At 40.6% G+C, this 20,982-nt stretch overlaps 2 protein-coding genes across 4 annotated transcripts; one reads left to right on the top strand and one right to left on the bottom strand.

Annotated features, from left to right (window-relative positions):
* Positions 1-335: 335 nt before the first annotated feature.
* LOC6500041 (pollen-specific leucine-rich repeat extensin-like protein 1) lies at positions 336-4,135 on the top strand. Of its 2 annotated transcripts, XM_001953297.4 has the most exons (7): positions 341-973; positions 1,031-1,698; positions 1,875-2,001; positions 2,618-3,096; positions 3,158-3,716; positions 3,773-3,902; positions 3,961-4,135. In XM_001953297.4, exons 1-7 carry the CDS (start codon positions 435-437, stop codon positions 3,985-3,987), a joined length of 2,529 nt encoding a protein of 842 aa, XP_001953332.2. In that variant the 5' UTR covers positions 341-434; the 3' UTR covers positions 3,988-4,135. The 2 variants fall into 2 exon arrangements, with proteins under 2 accessions (XP_014766348.1, XP_001953332.2); XM_014910862.3 differs by lacking the exons at positions 1,875-2,001; positions 3,158-3,716; positions 3,773-3,902; positions 3,961-4,135 and having other exon boundaries at positions 336-973; positions 2,618-2,864.
* Positions 4,130-20,416, bottom strand: LOC6500488 (bumetanide-sensitive sodium-(potassium)-chloride cotransporter). Of its 2 annotated transcripts, none has more exons than XM_001953296.4 (10): positions 19,748-20,416; positions 16,787-16,880; positions 9,904-10,288; positions 7,072-7,305; positions 5,941-6,992; positions 5,641-5,882; positions 5,144-5,580; positions 4,973-5,084; positions 4,637-4,910; positions 4,130-4,574 (listed from the first exon to the last, which is right to left on the bottom strand). In XM_001953296.4, exons 1-10 carry the CDS (start codon positions 19,999-20,001, stop codon positions 4,458-4,460), a joined length of 3,201 nt encoding a protein of 1,066 aa, XP_001953331.1. In that variant the 5' UTR covers positions 20,002-20,416; the 3' UTR covers positions 4,130-4,457. The 2 variants fall into 2 exon arrangements, with proteins under 2 accessions (XP_001953331.1, XP_044573941.1); XM_044718006.1 differs by lacking the exon at positions 19,748-20,416 and adding an exon at positions 16,952-17,007.
* Positions 20,417-20,982: the final 566 nt, after the last annotated feature.

Raw genomic sequence — 20,982 nt, 5'->3', positions numbered from 1 at the left:
CAGACTTTAATAAAGGCGCATTTAATAACTGCGACTTTTGAAAGAAACTTGTTTTTTATTCTGGTGTTTATATTTGGAGGGAATAAAAAAAAAATAGAGATTCTTTGCAGTGTTTTTTTTCCAGTGTTCTTAACTATCGATATTTTTCGTGGTTACTTTTTCATATGCGGTATTTTTAAAGCCAATAATTATTTTAAAATATTTGTTTTGTAGATGTGAAATTTCAAGCATATTTTGTCAACCATATATGAATTGATTATTTGTAAATAAATGTAATAAATTTTTATTTTGATTTTATGCGTTGATATTATTTGGTATATTGTTACATATTTTTTCTCTGGTCAGAATTTCCACTTACGTAACTTGGTAACACTAGGAATTGCTGAAGAGAAAAAAATTGTGGATTAAAAAACAGTGGAAAAGCTTAGATAATTATGTCACAGCGAAATCACAGAATAGACCGCTTTGCGCAGATGACAAAGCAGGAGGAGATCATTGCCAAGAAGAGGCAAGAGATACTCGAGAAGCAGAAGACTGCGCAACTGGCTAAGGCGGTGGCCGCTGCCCAGAACTTGGCAGCCCAGTTGAAAACAGAGACGCCAGTGGGTAAACCCGCTTCCACCGAATCAGAATCTCTGAACCAAGATGAGCAGCAACAGAACGCCTCAGCTTTGGATGCCTCAGTGGAGGAGGCGAATGGCCCTGAAGCCGTAAGTTTCGAAGCATCAGGAAAGGGAAAGCCAGACGAGGCGGTAGCCTCAAAGCCACTGAACAGTTTCACTGGAAAGACTGGAAAGATCACATTTGGTCACAAGCGGCAACAGTTGCCTCAGCCCAGTGTGGAGCAACCGCCTCCAAAAATAAAGAATACCTTTTGCAACGATGGTTCCTTTTTGGAAAACTTTAAGAAGATACTGGAAAAGCACGAAAAGCCTCAGCCTCCTGTTATTGTAGCTCCAGTACCAGTCCCTAGGTGAGCAGTTGCCTATATAACGTCTGGATTCTTTTTATTTGAAAACTTTTTTTGTAGCGCTGAAGAAACCGCGTCTGCAGTGCCTGAGTCGCAAACGACAGAGGAGCAACAGCCCCCACAATTGGATGCCATGGTCGCCATTAGCTCGGCAGCCGCCATGGTCAATCCTATTACAGTGACCAGCTCAGCTCCCACACATTTGGCCTTTGGATTGCCCGTGCAGGCGGTCCAACCACCGCCGCCGCCTCCGTTTGCTTTTAACCCCGCTCTGTTGCCGCAGGGGCCACCGCAAATGCAACTTCCGGCCTTTTTCCATGGCCATCTGCCTATGCAATTGCATCCAGCCACTGTTGCACCACCACCGCCTCCTCCGCCACCGCAGCTTCCACTGGCGTTGGCCAACATGGGACCAATATACATGCAACTAGCACCAGCGCCCGTGGATGCGTTGCAGCTAAATGCTATTCCAGCGCCCAAAGAATTCGACTTAAATGCTATACCAAAGCCGCAGATTAACCTGGAAGCAATTCAGATGCCTACTATTGCCGGCCACCCTGCGGATCAACTAAACATGCTAGCAGAGCATGTGAACCATCATCCACCACCGCCGCCACCACCTATGCAGGAGGAAGTGGAAGTGCCCCAACAGCAACCTCAACCGGTGGTGACGCAGCAACCGCCTCAGGCTCAGAACCAACTTCCTCCAGCAGCTCCCCCGCCACAAGGTGTGTGTCATTATTAAAGTGTTATTTTTGTCTGTTTTGTTTGCCATCTGCCATTCCCTATCCACACTAAACCATTCTCCCTGATATCCTGTCCATTTCCCATCTCCCGAAAACCCACTCATAAAATTTGTATCATATTTTAATCGTTGAGCACGATTTTAAAGCAATTTATGTAGTTTTTTCAGAAACGTGCATACAATTGCCAACGTGCTTAGAAAACCTAATCGCACTGGTCGCGGAAAACGGTGATGATTATGAAGATAAAATACGTTTGCATAGAAGCGAGTTGCATCCAGCCCTGTGGTAAATGACCTAAACATGTTATAACTGGGAATTAGATTGGGGACTGATTAGCTTTTGGGAAATAAGTACTATAGATTTTGGTAGTTAGGCAAATAAATATTAGGAAAATAAAGATTTAATCAAATATGACTATTAAAATAATGAAAAGAGGGGCTTGTATATATTGAGTTTCTTTCTTGTTTTTTAAATATTAGAATGTATTTTGAAAATTTTTTTCTTTGATAGAAAAATAATTTTTAAAAAGAACTATCAATAAGCAACTTATCTAAATAATTATCAATGTTAGAATGATTTTTAGTTTTTGTGATTTATAGATAAAGCTTTTTTTGAGATTTGAAAATCAAACATTTGAGATTTAAATGACCAACGAACTAACAGAAATTAGTTAATAGAATTAGCCAGATCAGTTGCGTGGACTCGTCGAAAGCACTGTGATCCCTCGTCCTTCGATCGTCGTCTAAAATCTGGAGAAGACCGCCGGCGGATGCCAGTAAAAGCACAAAATATACCGCTAAACGGGGCGCCTCAAACAGTTACTCATATAATGTCTTTGTACACGTGACTAGCGTCGAGCACTTTTCATTGTATATTTCACTTCTTTTGAATTTTAAACTAGGTTTCTTTATGATAAGAACTGCGAGCAGTATCGAAGCTATCGCTCTCAACTCCTTGACTACGAGCGGCAGCGGATTGAGCGCCAGCGAGAGAGGGACCATCGGCAGCTAAAGCGGGATCAAGAGGAGCCGCCAAAGGAGCAGGAACATCATCAGCCAGCATACCACGAGGAGCAGAACAGTAACTCGGCGGCGGACAAATATGATCCCGAATCTGCCATTAGTGCGGATTTTGATTCCGATGACGAGTACATGCGAGGCATGATGGATCGGAATCGGGACAACATTAAGCGCCGAATCGAATGTCGTAATGAGCTTAGCGATGAGGAGCGCCGTGAGCGCGAAGAGGCGACTGCTGCCGGCATCCCAATCGATGGGGATGACCTGGACGATGTTGACGAAAAGGAGACTCAAAGGCAACGACGCAAACGCGAGCGCAAGAGTCGTTGGGGTGAAAAGGAGCAGCTAATACCCGGAGCAAGTAAGTTTTGATTACATAATAAAAGGAAACACTTATTTGTATCACTTTACCCCCTAACTAGGCACCTCGGGAAGCTTCGGTAACCAGAACAAACCAACGCTTACCAACATCACACGCAGTGACCCCGCTTTGTTACAGTATGCTCGCCTCAACTACGGTTCCATTCAGCTAACCGAGGAACAGTGGGTACAGTGTGAAGAGCACTACAAGGTGAACCTTCTTTACCAAGACATGATGCGCAAGCGGCAAGAAATTGATCGCCTTGCGAGAGGAGGCAAGTTTAAATACGAGTACGACTCCGACGAGGATATTGAGGGGGGTACATGGGAACACAAACTTCGCACTGCCGAAATGGAAGCAACTTCCTTGTGGGCCAATGCCCTGACAAAACAGAGCGAGGGCAAGCACCACATCGGTGACTTTCTGCCGCCCGAGGAGCTTAAGAAGTTTATGGAGCAGTATGAGGCTAAGAAGAACAACCGACAGCCCGACCTTAGTGACTACAAGGAGTACAAACTGAAAGAGGACAACATTGGTTTCCAGATGTTGCAGAAGCTCGGATGGAAAGAGGGTCAAGGTCTGGGACAGGATGGAGCCGGAATCGTGGATCCCGTAAACAAGTAGGATTCAGTATTTTATTTTGAGTGCTTCAACATTAAGTCATTTCATTTTTAAGAGCGCCACAACGCGACGGAAATCAGGGCCTTGGCGTCAGCAGTGCCGCCGCACCAGGAGATTGCGACAATGAGTACGATGCTTACAGAAAGCGTATGATGTTAGCCTACCGTTTTCGACCCAATCCCTTGGTAAGTGGCACTTACACGGCCTTTTAAAGAATGCTTCAATTATATGTTTCCCTTGCAGAACAATCCACGTCGCGCCTACTACTAGGACTACCTCATTAGTTCACCACGCTAAAAGTACTGCACTGCTAATGCCAATTACTTAGTTCCCTTTCCGCAGCCTTTACCCGTATACTTGCTTGAACGTTTAATGAAGAAAATATTCCTGTTACAATTAAACAAGGAAACAATTAGTATTTAATTCGTTTATATTTATTCAGAATAGTTAAAGCTAATGCATGTGAAACTTTTGTATTAGATTTAAAAAATTTCACAAAACTTTTCTAGTTTCTCTAGAAAGAACTATAATCAAGGGTTTAGGAGTTCTTCGTTTATATAAAAGAGTACGTAGGTAGTAGGACGCTTTTGGAACTAGAGTTTGGACTCTGGAAGTCAGTTGAATCGAGGCTAAAAGCCTCCACATCAAAACTGGGATGAGCTCTATTGTACAGAGAACTTTGCGGAACACCTAAACGCTAATAATACTAAATTGTACTCGAACTGGAAGCGACGAATAGTCTAGGAGTAGAGTGTCAGCACAGGTGTTTGGTTTCCACGGGCTAGTGCCACCGGGCACTTCATGTCCGAAGTGAGCATCTCCAGCCAGGACATGTACAGCGGCGCCGAAATGGCCTCCTTTAAAAGGACATCAAATTAGTTATGTTCGAGGTTGAAGGATTCTTTTGTATATAGCTTACCTTGCGGGGCATGGGCAGGGACATGACCACCAGGGATGCGTTGGACGAATGGCTAACCACTAGTTCATGGATGCGTAACTGTCGATTCGTCTTCTCCGCCATGCTAAGCAGCTCCTCGTCCGTGATGCCAAACTCGTTGCGGACTCCGCGCCGGAAGGGCTCAATTAGACGTTTGTGCTTCAGCAGGGTTTCTGGACGCGGCTGCTCCGACACGCCCTTCAGCATGATCAGCTCAGAGTACTTGATGCGGAACTTTGTCAGCAGACTCGCCATGCTGTGAATGAAGGATTATGTTTAAAAATATTATGATTAATGCGTCTATGTAGTGCGGCGCACCTCTTTTCCTCTTGTTCCTCGTCCTTGCCATGACACATGGCAAAGACCCTCAATTTACAATTTTGCCAATGGGAGCGCATGGATATGATGTAGGGCAGGAGAATGGTGAGACCTGAAAGTAATTGGAGTACAATATAGAGCTTTTTGTCAGATTTTCATTGTGAACCTTACCTCCATCGTCGTAAAGCCAGAAGACATCAATGGTGCCCTTGGGTTGTTTGCGCGTGAAAATGGTCATGGCATCGAGCAGATTTTGGGGAATGTCGGAGCCGCCCTTGGTGTGATATGTCACTGACGGTTCGTCGGATCCACTAACCTTGTAGCTGCGGGAACTGCGCTGCATATTGGGCATCGGAGCAGGCTGGGGCACTGTGAACGAGGAATTAGGGCTATCCATGCTAGCCAAGTTCAGATTGGAGTCGATATGGAGCAGCTCTGAGGCAGCATTGGCGGCAGGCATCAGTTCGTTGGTGAATCCTTGAGCATTTGCCGTGTGCATGTGACCCATTCCAACGGCCGGCATGGTAACCTCAGAGTTCAGTTCCGAAAAGTCCAGTCCATTGGGCAGACGGAGCAGGGCCACACCCATGCGCTGCGAGAAGGCATTGCTGAAGAAAAGTATTTCGATTAAATAATCACTTTTTAGATATAATTCATTTATAACTTACTATAATATGGCAAAATAGCTCTCCACCTCCTCCTTACGGCAGCGATTCCAATCCGGCTTATACCCCACAAGTACAATATTAGGGGACATCTTTCCAAAGCCAGTCGACTTGGTTAGAGCGTTTATTCCGTCCTCTAAACTGAATCCATCGATTACATTGTAGAATGCCTTGATCTTGCGGGCGTCCAAGTACTTCTGACCTTCTTTCACCAAGTGCTGACGACATTTGTAACCCACACGGACCTTAAAAAGAAGACGAAGGATTATTATTTGTATTCTATTTAAAACTACCACCACATACCGGTATAATATTGGCCACAAACATCAGAGAGTTGTTCTTCGTCAGCAAATAGCCAAAGTCGACTAGAGGAGGCCTGGTCTTGGGGTCCCCAGAGAGCACCAGAACCTGCGGATGGTAGTTCTTGACGTGGTCGGATACATTCTGAAGCCGGTGGACGGCCATTAGGGCAGCTTTGTACTGCTGGGCTTGGGTGGTGGAGCCCCAGTTGGCCTCCGGTTTTCGGTACATAACCACCAGATACAGTGCAAAGATAATGCCAAACGTAATGATGGCGGCCACATAGTTGATCAGGAACATAATGGCCACACACATGGCGAATCCGAAGAGGCTGATCCAGGCGTTGTAGTACTTGAATGTGGGACGCCAGCCCAACGGCTTCACAAACGCCGCGTGGAATGTGCAGAAGTTGATCAGGGCGTAAGAAGCCAGGTAGAAGGTGGAAATCAGAGGAGCAATCAGGTTCAGTTCTCCGATCAGCAGGAAGCCGGTGGAGATGAAGAAGGTGAGCACGTAGCCGCGGTACGGTTCTCCGTGCTTTCCGTATGGCTTCGAGAAGAAGATCAGGCCAGGATAGATCTGATCAATGCCCAAAGCCTGCACCAGTCGGGGCACAGACAGTAGATTGGTCAGTGCCGTGCTCAGTGTGGCGGCAAAACATCCGGCGTAGATGAGCGGACCCCAGAGAGACATCTCCTGCATCATTTCGTACGAGTTGAAGAGACCCCATGTGCAGTTACCATCGGCCATGCACGGCAGCTCTGAGGGAATGATGCTGCCATTGACCAGGTCGGCAGGATTACCAGAGGCATCTCGCGCAGCGGCACCACCGGCGAAGAGCACAAACAAAGCATACGAGGACATTGAAATCAGTAGGGACCAGAAGGTGCCCTTGGGTATAGCGGCTCCGGCGTCCTTTAAATCGCCACAGATATTGGCGCCTGCCTGGATGCCTGTGACGCTGGGAAAGAAGATGGCAAACACACTGAAGAAGTCATGATTCACGCCTTCAGCGTATCTATAATCCGCACCGAAGTTATCCTTAAAAGTGGACCCTAAAATAATTTATTTAAGTTTAAAAAATTCTAGTAAATAATGGATAATAAGTAATAAATGGAATCCTTTAGTACTCACATGACAAGCCCACAAATCCCTTTGAGATTAGCTCTTCATTTCCATTTGGTCCAATGGCTGCTCCAATAACAAAGTTGAAAATGGCCAGTACAATGGTAACTATGAGGAAGTTTTGGGCTTTAGTTTCCCACTCCATGCCCACGCAGCAAATCAGGATGAGTATCAAAATGGTAACCGATCCCACAATCCGGATGTCATTGATTCCATTGTCGATAATTTTCAGCCCATTACTCTCTGCAATGAGATGAGTCCATTGTTTTTATGCATTACTAAAACAAGTTAAAAATTTTCAAAAATTTACACCTCGAAGGCTATATCTTTGCCAATAGTAATACGATTATTGAGCGGAGTACCTTAAACGATTTTTAAATCAATTCCCTCTCAATCTGCATCAAAATCTGGGAGAAAATTTTTTTTCCTCAAATTTCCTGGGGGCTTTCCTTCAAAATGAGGGAAGAGTATGGGGATGCCAATATGGCCCACCTCGGAGGCTATATCTTTGTCAATAATCATCCGATTCTTGAGCGGAATACTTTAAAGGATTTGTATACTGATTCTCCACCAATCTGTATCAAAATCTAGGAACAAAAATATTTTTAGATTTTTTGTTAAATTTTCAAGGGGATCCTCTTCAAAATGCGGGAAATGCATGGGGAGGACTACAGGGCCCCCCGCGATGGCCATATCTTTGCCAATAATCATCTGATCCTTGAGCGGAATACCTTAAACGATTTGTAAATCGATTCTCCATTAATCTGTATCAAAATCTAGGAACAACTTATTTTTTAGATTATTTCTCAAATTTCCTGGGGGTTTCCCTTCAAAACGAGGGAAGTGTATAGGGATACCAAATTGGTATGGTATCCTTGAGTATGGTATTACCAATATGGCTCACCTCGAAGGCTATATCTTTGCCAATAGTCATCCGATTCTTGAGCGGAACACCGATTCCCTATCCGATTCCCTATCCGATTCCCTATCTATTGGCATCAGAACCTAGACACAAATTATTTTTTATAATTTTTGTCAAATTTTTTGGGGGATTCCCTTTATACAGCTGTTTTCAAAATAATAGGAGTGCTTTTGCATATGCACTTGTCCCTTCTGTAGCAATGTTAGGCGTTCATTTTTTTCAATTTTATTTCTTTTTCCAAATTTGTTTATGGGTACACATTCTAAGGTACCGTTATTTTTTCGTTTTACTATCTTCGTTTTCTGAGAATTACGCAAATTCGTAAACAAACTTCATTTTGCGTTCATCAAAATAATAGGAGTGTGGCATTTTAATCTGCTCAGAGCGAAAAAATAGGTAATTATTCTTAAAAAAACGGTTTAAAAGTATAGAAAGATTAATTTCCAACTACAAATTTAACGTTTAAGATCGAAAACTTAAAGCAATGGGTCGTGGCAAACACTGCACACCTGAGCGGCGTGAGTTGATCAAAAACTTGATTTCAAGTGGGAAAACGTACAAGGAAGTGCAAAAAATAATTGGATACGGTGCTTCCATGATCCGAAATGCAATAAAATTTTCACCCAAGACGGAAACCCGCGGCCGACCCCAAGTTCTAGCCGATAAACTGGCTACACGTGTCGCAAGGTACTCCAAAAAGCATCCTTTTGCAAGCTGCAAAGAAATTAAGGATGAGCTTAACTTGGACGCAAGTATCCCAACAATAAGTCGTCTTTTAAAGAAGCAAAATTTGAAAGCCCACAGTCCACGGAAAATTCCATTCCACACCAAGAAGCACATAGCCGCAAGAATGAAATTTGCAAAGAGCCATGTCAACTGGTCAGTTGAAAAATGGCGTAACATCTTGTGGTCGGATGAGTCGAAAATAGTCCTTTATGGTGGGAAAGGATCTCGACAATACGTTAGAAGACCACCTAACACCGAATTTAATGCCAAATATTGCATTAAAACGATTAAACATGGCGGACATAATATAATGATATGGGCATGTTTCTCGTATTATGGCGTAGGTCCCATATATTGGATTAAAAATATTATGGATGGTCCTGGATATGTCCAAATAATGCAGGAAACAATGCTGCCTTATGCTAGCGAAGAAATGCCACTGCTTTGGGTCTTCCAGCAAGACAATGACCCAAAGCACACAAGTAAAGTGGCTAAGAAGTGGTTTGCAGAAAATAAGATTGCAGTACTAGAATGGCCCGCCCAGTCTCCCGATCTGAATCCGATCGAAAATTTGTGGACAGACGTTAAAAAGGCGGTCGCACAAAGGCACCCAACTAATGTTTCCGAGCTTTGGGAAATTGTAAAGGCCTCTTGGACCTCGATTAGTCCCGAAAGATGCCAGAAATTGGTGGATTCCATGCCAAGGCGCTGTGCGGCAGTGATAGCCAATAAAGGTGGTGCCACGAAGTACTAATTATAGTTTTTTTTATTGCATTTAACATTAAATTACTTCATATAACCATAGTTTGTCGTTATATATTATTTTCATAAGTTTTGAGCGAGTTTGCTTGAACACTCCTATTATTTTGAGAAACCCATATTGGGTGTTATTCCCTTTTTATTTTTTTTACTAAGTATGTATTCAATGAAGTAAGTTTTTTTTAGTTTTAAGTTTTTTAATACAAGTCATATTTGTTAAAAAAAATAAATTTAAAAAATTTAAATCGTATTGACATAGTTTTTTTCACCGTTTTTCACATTTGTAATGGGCACTCCTATTATTTTGAAAACAACTGTATATGTGGGTTTCATATAAGTTTCATAAGCTAGACATATTTTTTCTATACGTATTTTCAGCTTTTTTGAAAACAAATAAACGACATATTTCTATTTAATTGACATTTTTTACTCACTTAATAAGCCATTTAGCGATTCACAGAAACCAATGGTGTTCATTGAGGCAGAGACGGCATTGGCGAAGGCAAACACCACGCCCACGGACGCCCCGAACTCGGGACCCAGCGAACGGGATATGATGAAGTAGACGCCACCACCCTTGACCTCGCCGTTGGTGCTAATGGCTGACAGCGAAAGCGTCGTGATGACGCAGACCACCGCCGAGACCGTAATTATAATAAGCGTCTGCAAGATGCCGGACTCGGCCACCACCCAGCTGAGACGCAGGAAGAGCATTACGCCCCAGATGTTGAGGAGACAGGGTATCAGGACGCCGACTATCCATCCCAGCTTGATGTGTCCACCAGTTGGCTCTTGTTCGGGTTCGGGTATGGTAATGCTCTGCAAAAAAGTTGAGAGGAAAAGTTTAGTAACAACCTTTTTCTTTAAACTTCATCACTCCCACAATTTAAGTTTTGTTGACGTATTTATGACCCACAATCTAGACCCCGGTGATGGTGTTAAATATAATGATATCAACCCTTTTTGCTAATACATTAAGTACACAAATATAGGCCATCATTGGGCCTTGGGTTGCTAATTGGGGTAATCGGCGATTGTTAAATGCCTGTTGTGTGCTCGATAATGGATCTTGACGTGCATAGCATTCGGATTATTATAAATACACATTTGCCACAAATATGTTTAACACATTTGTAAACCTGCGTATCCCCACCAGCTGTTCTAGACGTACTTTTATCCGATGTTACTCATACGACATGTGGCAATTTAGTACTCGTATTGAATTAACGACCCAGCGACGCCAGCCGGAATTAAAGTAGCACCAACAAAAACCAGGGCAATAACCAGATTATGGGAAGCTTCATATTGCTTTTCACTCTAATTAAAGTTGATTTTTATAACCGCACTAAAGCACCGAACCTTATAAAACTGTTGAAATTAACGCCGAAGTCAAAAGGAGATGCTTCAAACTATTTGAATTTCTTTGTTCCAGCTAGAGTTATGGCTGTTGAAATGCGACCTAGGAAGATAATTAATGTTGGGAGTAAGACTAGGATAGACCTCTTAGAAACGGAAAGAAAATGTTTGTAGATTGTATAAACTAAAACGACTTCCAGGAACAAACATTTTTCCAGGAGCGAAGAAAGAGAGCTTTTAATTGGAAAATAAAAAACCTTTATATAATTCATCTGCTCTTTAAAATCCACTAATGACTCATTTCCGACTAAAAGCCGACATGAGAATAAACAACAAAAAATATTCAAATATGTAAAATGAAAACAAAATTAATTGAATTCTTTTGTTTTCATGAATTTGGCAAAAACTTCCGCTAATCATATACAAATAAAAGCACATAACCCCTTGAAATGAAAACAATATCTACATTTTATTATCACAGGCGGTAATTTACCGAGTCGGCAATTAGAGGTGTAAAAAATTCCATCAGGCCACAACAGACAGTGATCACAGTTGGGCCTAACAATATATCTTGTGATTTTGATAATTTAATAGATTTCTAGAAGGCATTGCTCCAGAGGCTCTGCCCTTGTCTTGGACTATTGTTTTGTCATTTTTCGTATCAAAGGTTGGGGTGCTCATTTATTTTATTGTTTGCCCACATAATTGAATGTTTTTTAAAAACGCGGCCAATTGGAATTGCCACACGTGGCATGGGGTAGAGGCAGGGTTGGGCAGGACCACATCGATTGACGGGCACACAACCAAGCGCACACCCACATACCCCTACACGATTCGCACACGCTGCGTATACGCAATGTTGGTTAGTTAGTCCTCCTCGGTGGGTGGTTAATGTTGATTGTTTACACATTTTTGGCGGCTTCGAACGGACGCCAAGTCAGACAGACACAAAATACAAGCAGACTCGTTCACATACACAGTGCGAAAAGTTCTTTATAAATAAATCAGCCAACATGTTTAGAGTGAAAACAATACAAAAGTCTAAAAAAAATCATACGACAGGTGATTAGTTTTCTATGAAAACTATTAGTTCTATCTATTAGTTCTATAAAAAATGAAATTTTCTACACTTTGGTTTAACGAATCGAATTATTTCGCATTCCTTGGCTCGGTTCTCAGTGTCCTGCCTCGTGGGCAGGGTTATATCTCACTAGTTTGACCCTCGGGGGCTTCCTTCCTTTGTCCATTTCATTTAGCCAAAGACGCATTTGGCCTGGCGTTTGTTTTCCTCGTTTTCGTTCTTGTTGTCATCTTTTTTGTTATTGTGGTCGAAGCGTGGAAAATTTTCGCACACAAAATTGGAATTGAAATTGGTATTTGTGCTTTATGTCATGGGGGAGCGTGAAGAGAGAATTGAATGATAAACCAGGCTATGGGCAGGGGCTAGCTTGCGGCAGTGATTTGAGTTTAGTTAATAGACAAAAGCGAGGGAAAATAAGAAATGGGGGATAGAACAGAAAATAAGCTTGTGGTGGCATAAAGGTTATCTTCACAATTTCCATAAATAGCTGAAAATTAATTCGTCTTGTGTGTCTGGGTGAGATTATTATTAGCTACAAGAGTAGTAAGTCCCTGGTTATAAATGGCGCCTGATTGTAAAGAAAATTTTTTGAAATGAAACCTTCAGCTTAGTCTTAAAGTCGTTGCTATTGAAAATTAAATTTAAATTCAATAAACAAAATGTGCAAAAATTCGTGCCCTCGAATTACCGATTACACTGTGCGACAAAAAAAAAAAAACGAAATACACTTGGGAAACGAGATAGTGTAGGTTGTTAATCTGGTCGAAGAGAACTCAAAAATATTTTTTTTATATTTTTGGAACCCTCCAATTTTTTTTTATTTAAAAAAACCCTTTTTTCGGGACTTTTTTGCGCTTAAAAATTCCTGAACGCGTTATTTTCAACCGATTTCAAAATTTTCGGTGTTTTTCAATAGTTAAATGTTGTAGCTTTTGAAAAAAAAATATATCTTCGATTTTGTTGAACAAAAAGGACAAAATTTTTACACCTGAAACTAAAGTTTTCGACTTTTATTCGTGTTTTTTGGATTTTGATGCCAGTTTTTCGGTAAAACTTACTAAAATTCTGTCATGTTTGCCACATATCAATGTTGTCTTATTCATTCTGAATAAAACGAGACAAATTTCATCAAAAAATAATGCAAATTGGTGAAGTTATAACGCTTTTCCCAAAAAAAGTCAACTCAACCTAGCGGGCGCTTCGGAGGAACAATGTGTATAAAAATAAGAGTATATTGCTTTCTTCTGACAAAAAGTTTGTCATTTATGCCACATATTAATATTGTCTCAATAATACTGAATAGAACGAGACAAATTTCATTAAAAAATAATACAAATTGTTGAAGTTATAACGCTTTTCCCAAAAAAAGTCAATAAAACCATGGGAGCACTATAAGAAGAAGAGCATATTCCTGACTTATACACACAGGTACTCCGGAGCGCACGCAAGGTTGAGTTGACTTTTTTTGGGAAAAGCGTTATAACTTCACCAATTTTCATTATTTTTTGATGAAATTTGTCTCGTTTTATTCAGAATGAATAAGACAACATTGATATGTGGCAAACATGACAGAATTTTAGTAAGTTTTACCGAAAAACTGGCATCAAAATCCAAAAAACACGAATAAAAGTCGAAAACTTTAGTTTCAGGTGTAAAAATTTTGTCCTTTTTGTTCAACAAAATCGAAGATATATTTTTTTTTCAAAAGCTACAACATTTAACTATTGAAAAACACCGAAAATTTTGAAATCGGTTGAAAATAACGCGTTCAGGAATTTTTAAGCGCAAAAAAGTCCCGAAAAAACGGTTTTTTTTAAATAAAAAAAAATTGGAGGGTTCCAAAAATATAAAAAAAATATTTTTGAGTTCTCTTCGACCAGATTAACAACCTACACTATCTCGTTTCACAAGTGTTTTTTCACTGTCGCACCGTGTTATTGCATTTTCTTTAATAGGAATAGAGAGATTTTTCTCATTTTCCCCGTCATTAACCAACCAATTGAACAATGGTCGATAAGTATCAGAAATGCAACACAAATGGGGGTAAACATATTGTTATATGCGCCGATAACTTAATGGGTTATTCGGGGCGATCGCAATGCGGTAAACAAAAAGTTTCCAGCAAGACTTTCGCATTAGAAAATCAATAAAATGATATAAAAATAGCAGCTCTTTGGCTGAAAATTGTAAATTAGAATTGTAATTACAAGTGCAATACAGAAGAAATCCCAAATAGCAAATGTGCCCCAGGCTGCCCGCTTTATGGGGTAAACATTGCTCATACGCCACGTTGTACGGTGTTGTACGGCGAAAAGATGTTGATAATATTTCAAGATATTGCCATTTAGTTTGACAAATTACTATTTGTTGAGAGGTTTTTGATTGGAAAAGGGTTTGTGGAACTGCCATGAACTGGTAATGGATTTTTCGAGTGTTTTTTTGTCGCTTTAATTGATTGATAGTGAAAAGTAATCCATTTCTTAACTGGAGCGTTTATCAAAATGACATGTTGTCACCAGGCCTGACAGGTTCAACAGACTTGGGTGCGGATCGGCTTTAATGTGGTGCTAGCATCGCCACTAGCAACACCCCAGTTGCCCCGAAGACCACGTTTATGATAAGCAACGAATCAACCAACGTCAATGGCAACAGCCCCAGCGCCATGTGCAGGCTGTTGCTCTGGCTGTCAATTTTAATGACACGACATACTTGTCTTGCATTATCCTCGCACCACCACCACCACTATCACCATACGCACATCCACACACACCGGGACATATGATGTTGACTAGTGAGCTGTTTACTATCCATTCAAGGGGGCTCGTCCTGTGCCCCTTATCCTGCACCTGCTCCCTAACTCTCACCCGCAACGCCCTCCCGCTCCTTGAAACAATGTTCATGCGCCTGGGCCCATGGCGAATGCATGGCTGCATCTTGTTGACAATTAATTTGGCTTCAATGCTGTCATTGATATCACCCTGCGCATTACGGGTTATGGATGAATGCGGAAAAATCCACTTAGTACCCCGGCGACGGAGTGCAAATCGAATAAAGCTTGTTTGTGTTGATTGAATGCATCCCCAGGGTGAAAAAAAGTGTGCAAAGAAAAAGTGAAATGTCTCTTTTTTTCCTTTAGAATCCCTTTAGAATTGGCATGTGTTCGTGGCCATAACTTAAGTAAATGGTTTAAAAATGTTGTATCTTTAAACTAAGCAGGAACATCTATTTTTAAGGAATGTTTACAATCCTTTACAATCTAAAACCTAAATTTTTTAGATTATTTTTATGAAATTTAGTTGATTTAATAGGGAAAGTCTCGATTATACGATTTTCGCTCCACTTCAGCATAATTCCAATGGCAAATATTTGTATTTTATTAACGCTTCACCTTAGCTGAGAAAAGAAACCTACGTATCTTATCACCTGAAGCTAAATGGAGCATTGCTTACTATAAGCGAATGTGACGTCTTGGAATTGGAATTCCCCTAATGAGCAGTGGCATGCCAGTAATGCAACTTTTACGATATCTATCATACGCCGTGGTGGCCCGCGAATGCCGGCCAAACTGAATTAATTAAACAATGTAGAAACTACAAGGAGGTGAGTCCCAAGAGCCCCAGAAGGGAGTTCTCCTTAAACGCATAAAATTTATTACTTTTGCGATAACCATAAAACTTTAACGCTGCTAAGGCTTATAGTGCTGGGAGTTCCCCCCTCCGATTCTTTATTTTTTTCTAAGTAAGCGATAAGTCCAAATTAACGGAGTGGGAGGCAGGAATGGCTCCGAAGCCGATTAGGGAAAGTGAGTGCCCTTGACAGAGGCATTGGCTGCTATCGTAAGTAGTAGCAATGTCATCGCTACGGAAGAGCTCAAATCTGTAGACACCTGAACATCAATCGATGGAAAGACCTCATTTAAAGACGTCATGGAAAACTTCCCATTGGCACCTCGAATATTTGAAAATTGTTTGAGTAAATAAATCAGACAAATGTATTAATGAAATACGGATATAAATAAAAAAGATACACACATTTGTACTACATATTTCCATGTTTTGTAAGATTAGGCAAGAAAAATGGAAACCCAAAAGTCGATGAAAAACTGTTTCAAATTCTGACTGGAACCATAATTTTTGTTTTGGTTTTGTTCTGTTTTATTTTTGCCTTGGTATTATTTTTTTTAAATCATCATTGTTTATTTGCCGAGTACTTGAAATGTTTTCAGAACTGAGAACTGAAAATTTGAAGTGCGTTCCAAGGATTATGCCACGGCGAACACAAAACAGCAGCACTTCGGCTACGACAATGGACTATGATAGATACTCATCGATGAGTGACAGCTACCGGGCCGGGCCTATCACTAATCCAGATTTGATAGAAAGTGTTTCAGGTTTTTTTCCAGATTTTTTCAAGTGCACGTCTCAGTCATTGAGATTATTTTTTCACGGCTGCCGTTTATAAATTGATTTCTAACAGGGCTATAAACCTTCTAATTTGAGTGGAGTAGTTCCAAACTTCCAACTGATTAACTATACGTTTTGGAAAAACACCATATCTATAATTGTACTACGAAAAATACTCAGGGTTTCATTATTTAGTTAACAAATATTTTAATGTTTTTCAAAAAAAAGAAAGTTATCTTAAGTAATACATTTTATATATCTGTTTATCTTTAATTTTGTTTATCCAACACATCTACTGTCCCTCATATTATATGAGTCATATAAACCAAATGTATGCGTTATTAATTTTTATATTTTTTATTCGTTTCCACTTCCATTCAATTTTTTTTTAGATTGAGATTCATTATGCAAACTGTTATGGTAATTCCTTGCCCTTACGTCATAGTTTTGCTTTTCGAAGGGGAACTATGAACTCACCTGATCAGCGGCCTCTCCCTGCAGTTCTCCGATGGAAGGACGCTTCAGATTGCGCATGGAAATGCGGTAGTTGTCCAGGCGCGGTAGGGACTCCCTGGAATCACATAAGAGAAAATTGCTCACATTAGTTGAAGTAATCTGGGCCAAGATGGAAAATAACCCTACTGATGAAACGGAAGCAGAATAATCATCGCCTCGGGCAGCATGACTGTTGCCTGCAGCGAGCCAAGCACAAATATCCACTGGCTGACCAGTCGGCCCTCTTTTCCCAGCACGCACTTGGATCCAGCTCCCAAATGTAAGGAAAATATATTTGTGTATACACATAAATAATAAGACAATAAAAATCGGCCAGCCGAACGGTAAAGGTAGCCGGGCAGAAGTTCAGGGGTGCCAGGCAAAAATCTCGAAAAAACCAAGTCTTATCAGAATACTTCTGTGCGGAGAGAGACTAAAGTGCTCGGACTCGGACTCGGCCACCGACCTGGACCCGTACCGTACCCGGAGCAGCCGCAGCACGGCACGGCAGGCATCCAAATCCCATCATGATGTATATTTACTGATCGCCATTGAAAACAGAAACAAAAACAGAACTGCTTCAAAATAGCCAAAGCAATGCCAAAATATAATTTAAAATCTTAAAAAGGCAAAACCGGAATGAGGAAGGCAATAATCTTTGAGAACTGTACGGCGCCACGGGGCGAACAATGGCGCCGATTAAAAGGGATCGAAAGGGGGCCATGGGGATGCAAATATTGACAGGCCCATCGGGAATGGAAAGAGGAGACTTTAAAGAAATGCATTCTGCCATCGAACTGTCATGTGCATTTAAAATGCCAAGATATATAGGCACTGTGGGAAAAATTTGGTTATCTATTGTTTGAAAAAATTGTAATTATTTAAAAAACTCTCAGGAAAATGCCGAATTACTATGCATTAGAAAATAGTGCGTTAAAGTTTATGCAGTCCTTTTTATAAAAATGTGATATATTTTTCATCTTCCTTTGAATTCTGCTATCTTGTTTCCAAGAAAGTTTCCAATGACCACCCCTTTTGGATAGCCGCTCAGTTGAACAATAATTTATGAATGTTTATTATTAATAGGCAGAAGCTTTCGAGGGCGTTTTTCACTGTGCTACTAAATAAATTGCAAGTAACAGAGAACAGTAAAGAGAATTGGCCATAGAATCTCGAGCATCTTGTGGTTTTTCTTTTAATTAATTTTGTTTTCCCTTTCGAATTCTTTTTCCAGACAGCAGCGACTGCGCATCGAAAACAATTCTACAATTTAGCCACTCGAACATATCGTATATGGAATATATATATGTTTATGGATATATATTCATGCCGAGTGTAAACATAAAAGCATGTACAGACTCCAATCGATGGGCATTGATTGTTTGCCGGTTGCCGGTAGCTGGTTTTGGTGGGAATCAGCTAGTCTGAGTTATGTGTACAATTGGAGCTCAGGCATCAGTCAATTGAATTCATTTGCTCTCGCATAACCCAAATGACAAACTATAAATTTATTTGTTGTCGAGCTCATCCTCAAGTGACAAATTCGAACTGACAGCTCGGTCACTTCGGAAAGCAGTTGCTCAAAAATTTCCAATATCGAATCCTTGTGCCAAATTTGTCCGACTTTGAGAACTGGTTATTATTTTTCCTGATTAGTTTTTCCAGTGATTTTATTATTCTTTTCGGCAAGCTGATGTAACATGTTTGCCGTGCGAACAGTTTCCGAGAAAACAAATCATCTGCTGTCGAAAATTTTACAAAGTGAATATTGGCGAATATCGCTGTTTCGGACAGATTTTAATTGAATTCATTTCGAGCATGTGCTTGTGGTATTTCAGAAGTGGAAAAATGGAACAAAAATTAATTTCAAAAATGTTTGACAGCTATCAAAGTAGCAACTCAAAATAACCGAATTCTCAATGAGAATTTCTCATGTCTATCAGGTAAAACTATATATGTATATTTTCTATTAATTAATTTGTGATGATCCAAAGCAGACTCACTTAATTAAATAATCAAATCATTATTTGCAGAACATGATTTCCAATTACATTCTGGATTGACAGTTATCTTAATTGCTTAAACTGTAGAGCCCATTTCAATTTTAGGAAGAGGACCGACCGTATTTCACTTGGCAGTGACCGTCAGTCCCATTATTACAATTTCAATGATGTTTGACTCAGGTAAACTGTTTAATCTGCTGTCATTTTTCGCGAATTTATATGCTAAACGTGATTACAATAAAGGGGCTAAAGTAACCTTCGCTTTGGTTACACAAACATAACGAACGCATGTTTATGTTTATTTTTTTCACATTTTGGGCTTCACATATTACACGTTTAAAGTGATACATTGTATTTTTAACATTTATCTGTTTCAATATTTTCCTTTAGACTGTGAGTTTAGTTTGAACATGTGTCGGCAGCTCAATTGAAGCTCATTACGGAGTGAAAATTAATCGTTAATTTGCTTTGTGAAAACTTTAATTAATTGTTGTATTATTTCTAAATTGTTTTAAACTCAAACGGAGACACCACGTGCACCGTAATGAATGGAAGTGAAATATCTCAAGCACACGAAATGCTGAATCACAACGAGCGAATAAATCTTATCTAAGCGAATAAATCGCACTAATCGAAGCAATTATCAAAATTTTGGGGTTTTCATTTCCAAAAATTGAATTAATCAGTATTTTGCATTTTTTCTGTTCAACTTGATTAGAATAAAAACGGATGTCCTTTATTGAGTACTAAATCTTTTCCAACACATTGTGAAAAGTTCAATTAGCTTTCGATAATAAAAAAGTACAAATTTAAAGTATTTTGTTGGCTGTTCTAATTTTTCTCAATGCTTTTTTTTCGCTACGCTTTTTAAAAATCTTTTTCATTTTAAGAGAAACACTCAATAAATCGAGGAAAGCTTAAAATCTAAAACAACACTCACTTTGTTAGCTGAGCGAGACTGAATTTGCGTTCAGCATCTGATTTCCGCAGGAAGTGCCCAAAGCCGCGGAAGGATAAGCGTGAACTCCTGCGATTCTCACCGCTCTCCCCCGGAGGCTTGGGCTGCAGATGATTCTCATTGCCGGCTGGAGGATGAGCTGCATCCGGCTGATCGGAGGCCGTTGGCCCGGATTCCCCATCGTATCCGGCGTTGGCGGTGCCGTTCACCTTTGAGATCTGAAAGCGATCGGTCATAGTGTTCTTTTGGGAGCTGTTACCCCTTGTTTTTGTTTTTTAAAAGCAACTGGTTCTCTGAGTTTCTGGACTCAGTAGCTTATTGATTTCAGAAACACCTTGCAGAAAGTTAAAGCACAGAGCACATTTGCATTTCACAGTCACACGACAGGATAGGCGCACCCAACTGGCATGGGATGATATCACACAACCCGATTCTAAAGGACGCGACTTGCCGCGTCCGGCTGCTTATAGACCTCAACTTGAAGTGTCCGAATTATTTGAATGCATTAATAGTGCTCGTTTTTGTTTCGGCTTAGTTTCGGGTTTGTTTTGCGAAGAGTGCGAGATCTAAATTTCTGTTCTGATATCCGCAACGGCAATTGCAACTTTACGCGCCGACTGTTGCACGGCGTTTGAGCGTTGTCAAGTGTTTACCGCTTGATTATTATGGCTTTTTTTCGCTTTGCGCCAGTCAGCTGCTCTGCTCTGCTCCGGCTCTGCCGCCTCGGCCTGCCGTTCCGCTGCTTCCGCCGTGGCTTTGGATTTGGCTTTAGTACAAGTTTGCACACACACACTGACGCACACACGGGCCAAAATCCAGCGAGAGGACACCCGACGACTGCCTGCGCGATGTGGTGAGTTTTCAACAAGTGTTTGGGGCTGCGATGGCCGAATTCAACACGGCAGAGCTCTCTGCGCGGAAAGTTGGGGAAAACACAACCACAAGAATGCTGGCGAGGAAGTTTCGACTACGTGATACCCGCTTGTAATAAACCCACAGTGCGTATGCGTAATATGCCTAGGAATATTACGTATACGTAGGATAAGTTTTCCACACACTTGAAAAAAAAAATTGGGATAATTCTTTTGTTTTATTTCAAAAGTTCATAGCACAGTTTTACATTTTTATATGGTAATTATATTTTTCTTATTTATTGTTGAGTGATAATTTTGTTATATTAATATAAAATACAAACAAAAAAACATCAGATCTAAATT

Source organism: Drosophila ananassae, chromosome 2L (assembly GCF_017639315.1).
Source record: "Drosophila ananassae strain 14024-0371.13 chromosome 2L, ASM1763931v2, whole genome shotgun sequence".
NCBI classification, from domain to species: domain Eukaryota; kingdom Metazoa; phylum Arthropoda; class Insecta; order Diptera; family Drosophilidae; genus Drosophila; species Drosophila ananassae.
The sequence above is the reverse complement of the archived record's forward strand: the minus strand, read 5'-3'. Positions and strand labels throughout refer to the sequence as shown.

Coding starts and splice junctions, on each gene's coding strand:
- LOC6500041 (XM_001953297.4), top strand. CDS start 435: ATGTCACAGCGAAATCACAGAATAGACCGCTTTGCGCAGATGACAAAG. Junction 3,717..3,772: donor ATCGTGGATCCCGTAAACAA/GTAGGATTCAGT, acceptor TTCATTTTTAAG/AGCGCCACAACGCGACGGAA. Junction 3,903..3,960: donor GTTTTCGACCCAATCCCTTG/GTAAGTGGCACT, acceptor TTTCCCTTGCAG/AACAATCCACGTCGCGCCTA.
- LOC6500488 (XM_001953296.4), bottom strand. CDS start 20,001: ATGACCGATCGCTTTCAGATCTCAAAGGTGAACGGCACCGCCAACGCC. Junction 7,306..9,903: donor ATCGCTAAATGGCTTATTAA/GTGAGTAAAAAA, acceptor ATCTCATTGCAG/AGAGTAATGGGCTGAAAATT. Junction 5,883..5,940: donor TTGTGGCCAATATTATACCG/GTATGTGGTGGT, acceptor CTTCTTTTTAAG/GTCCGTGTGGGTTACAAATG.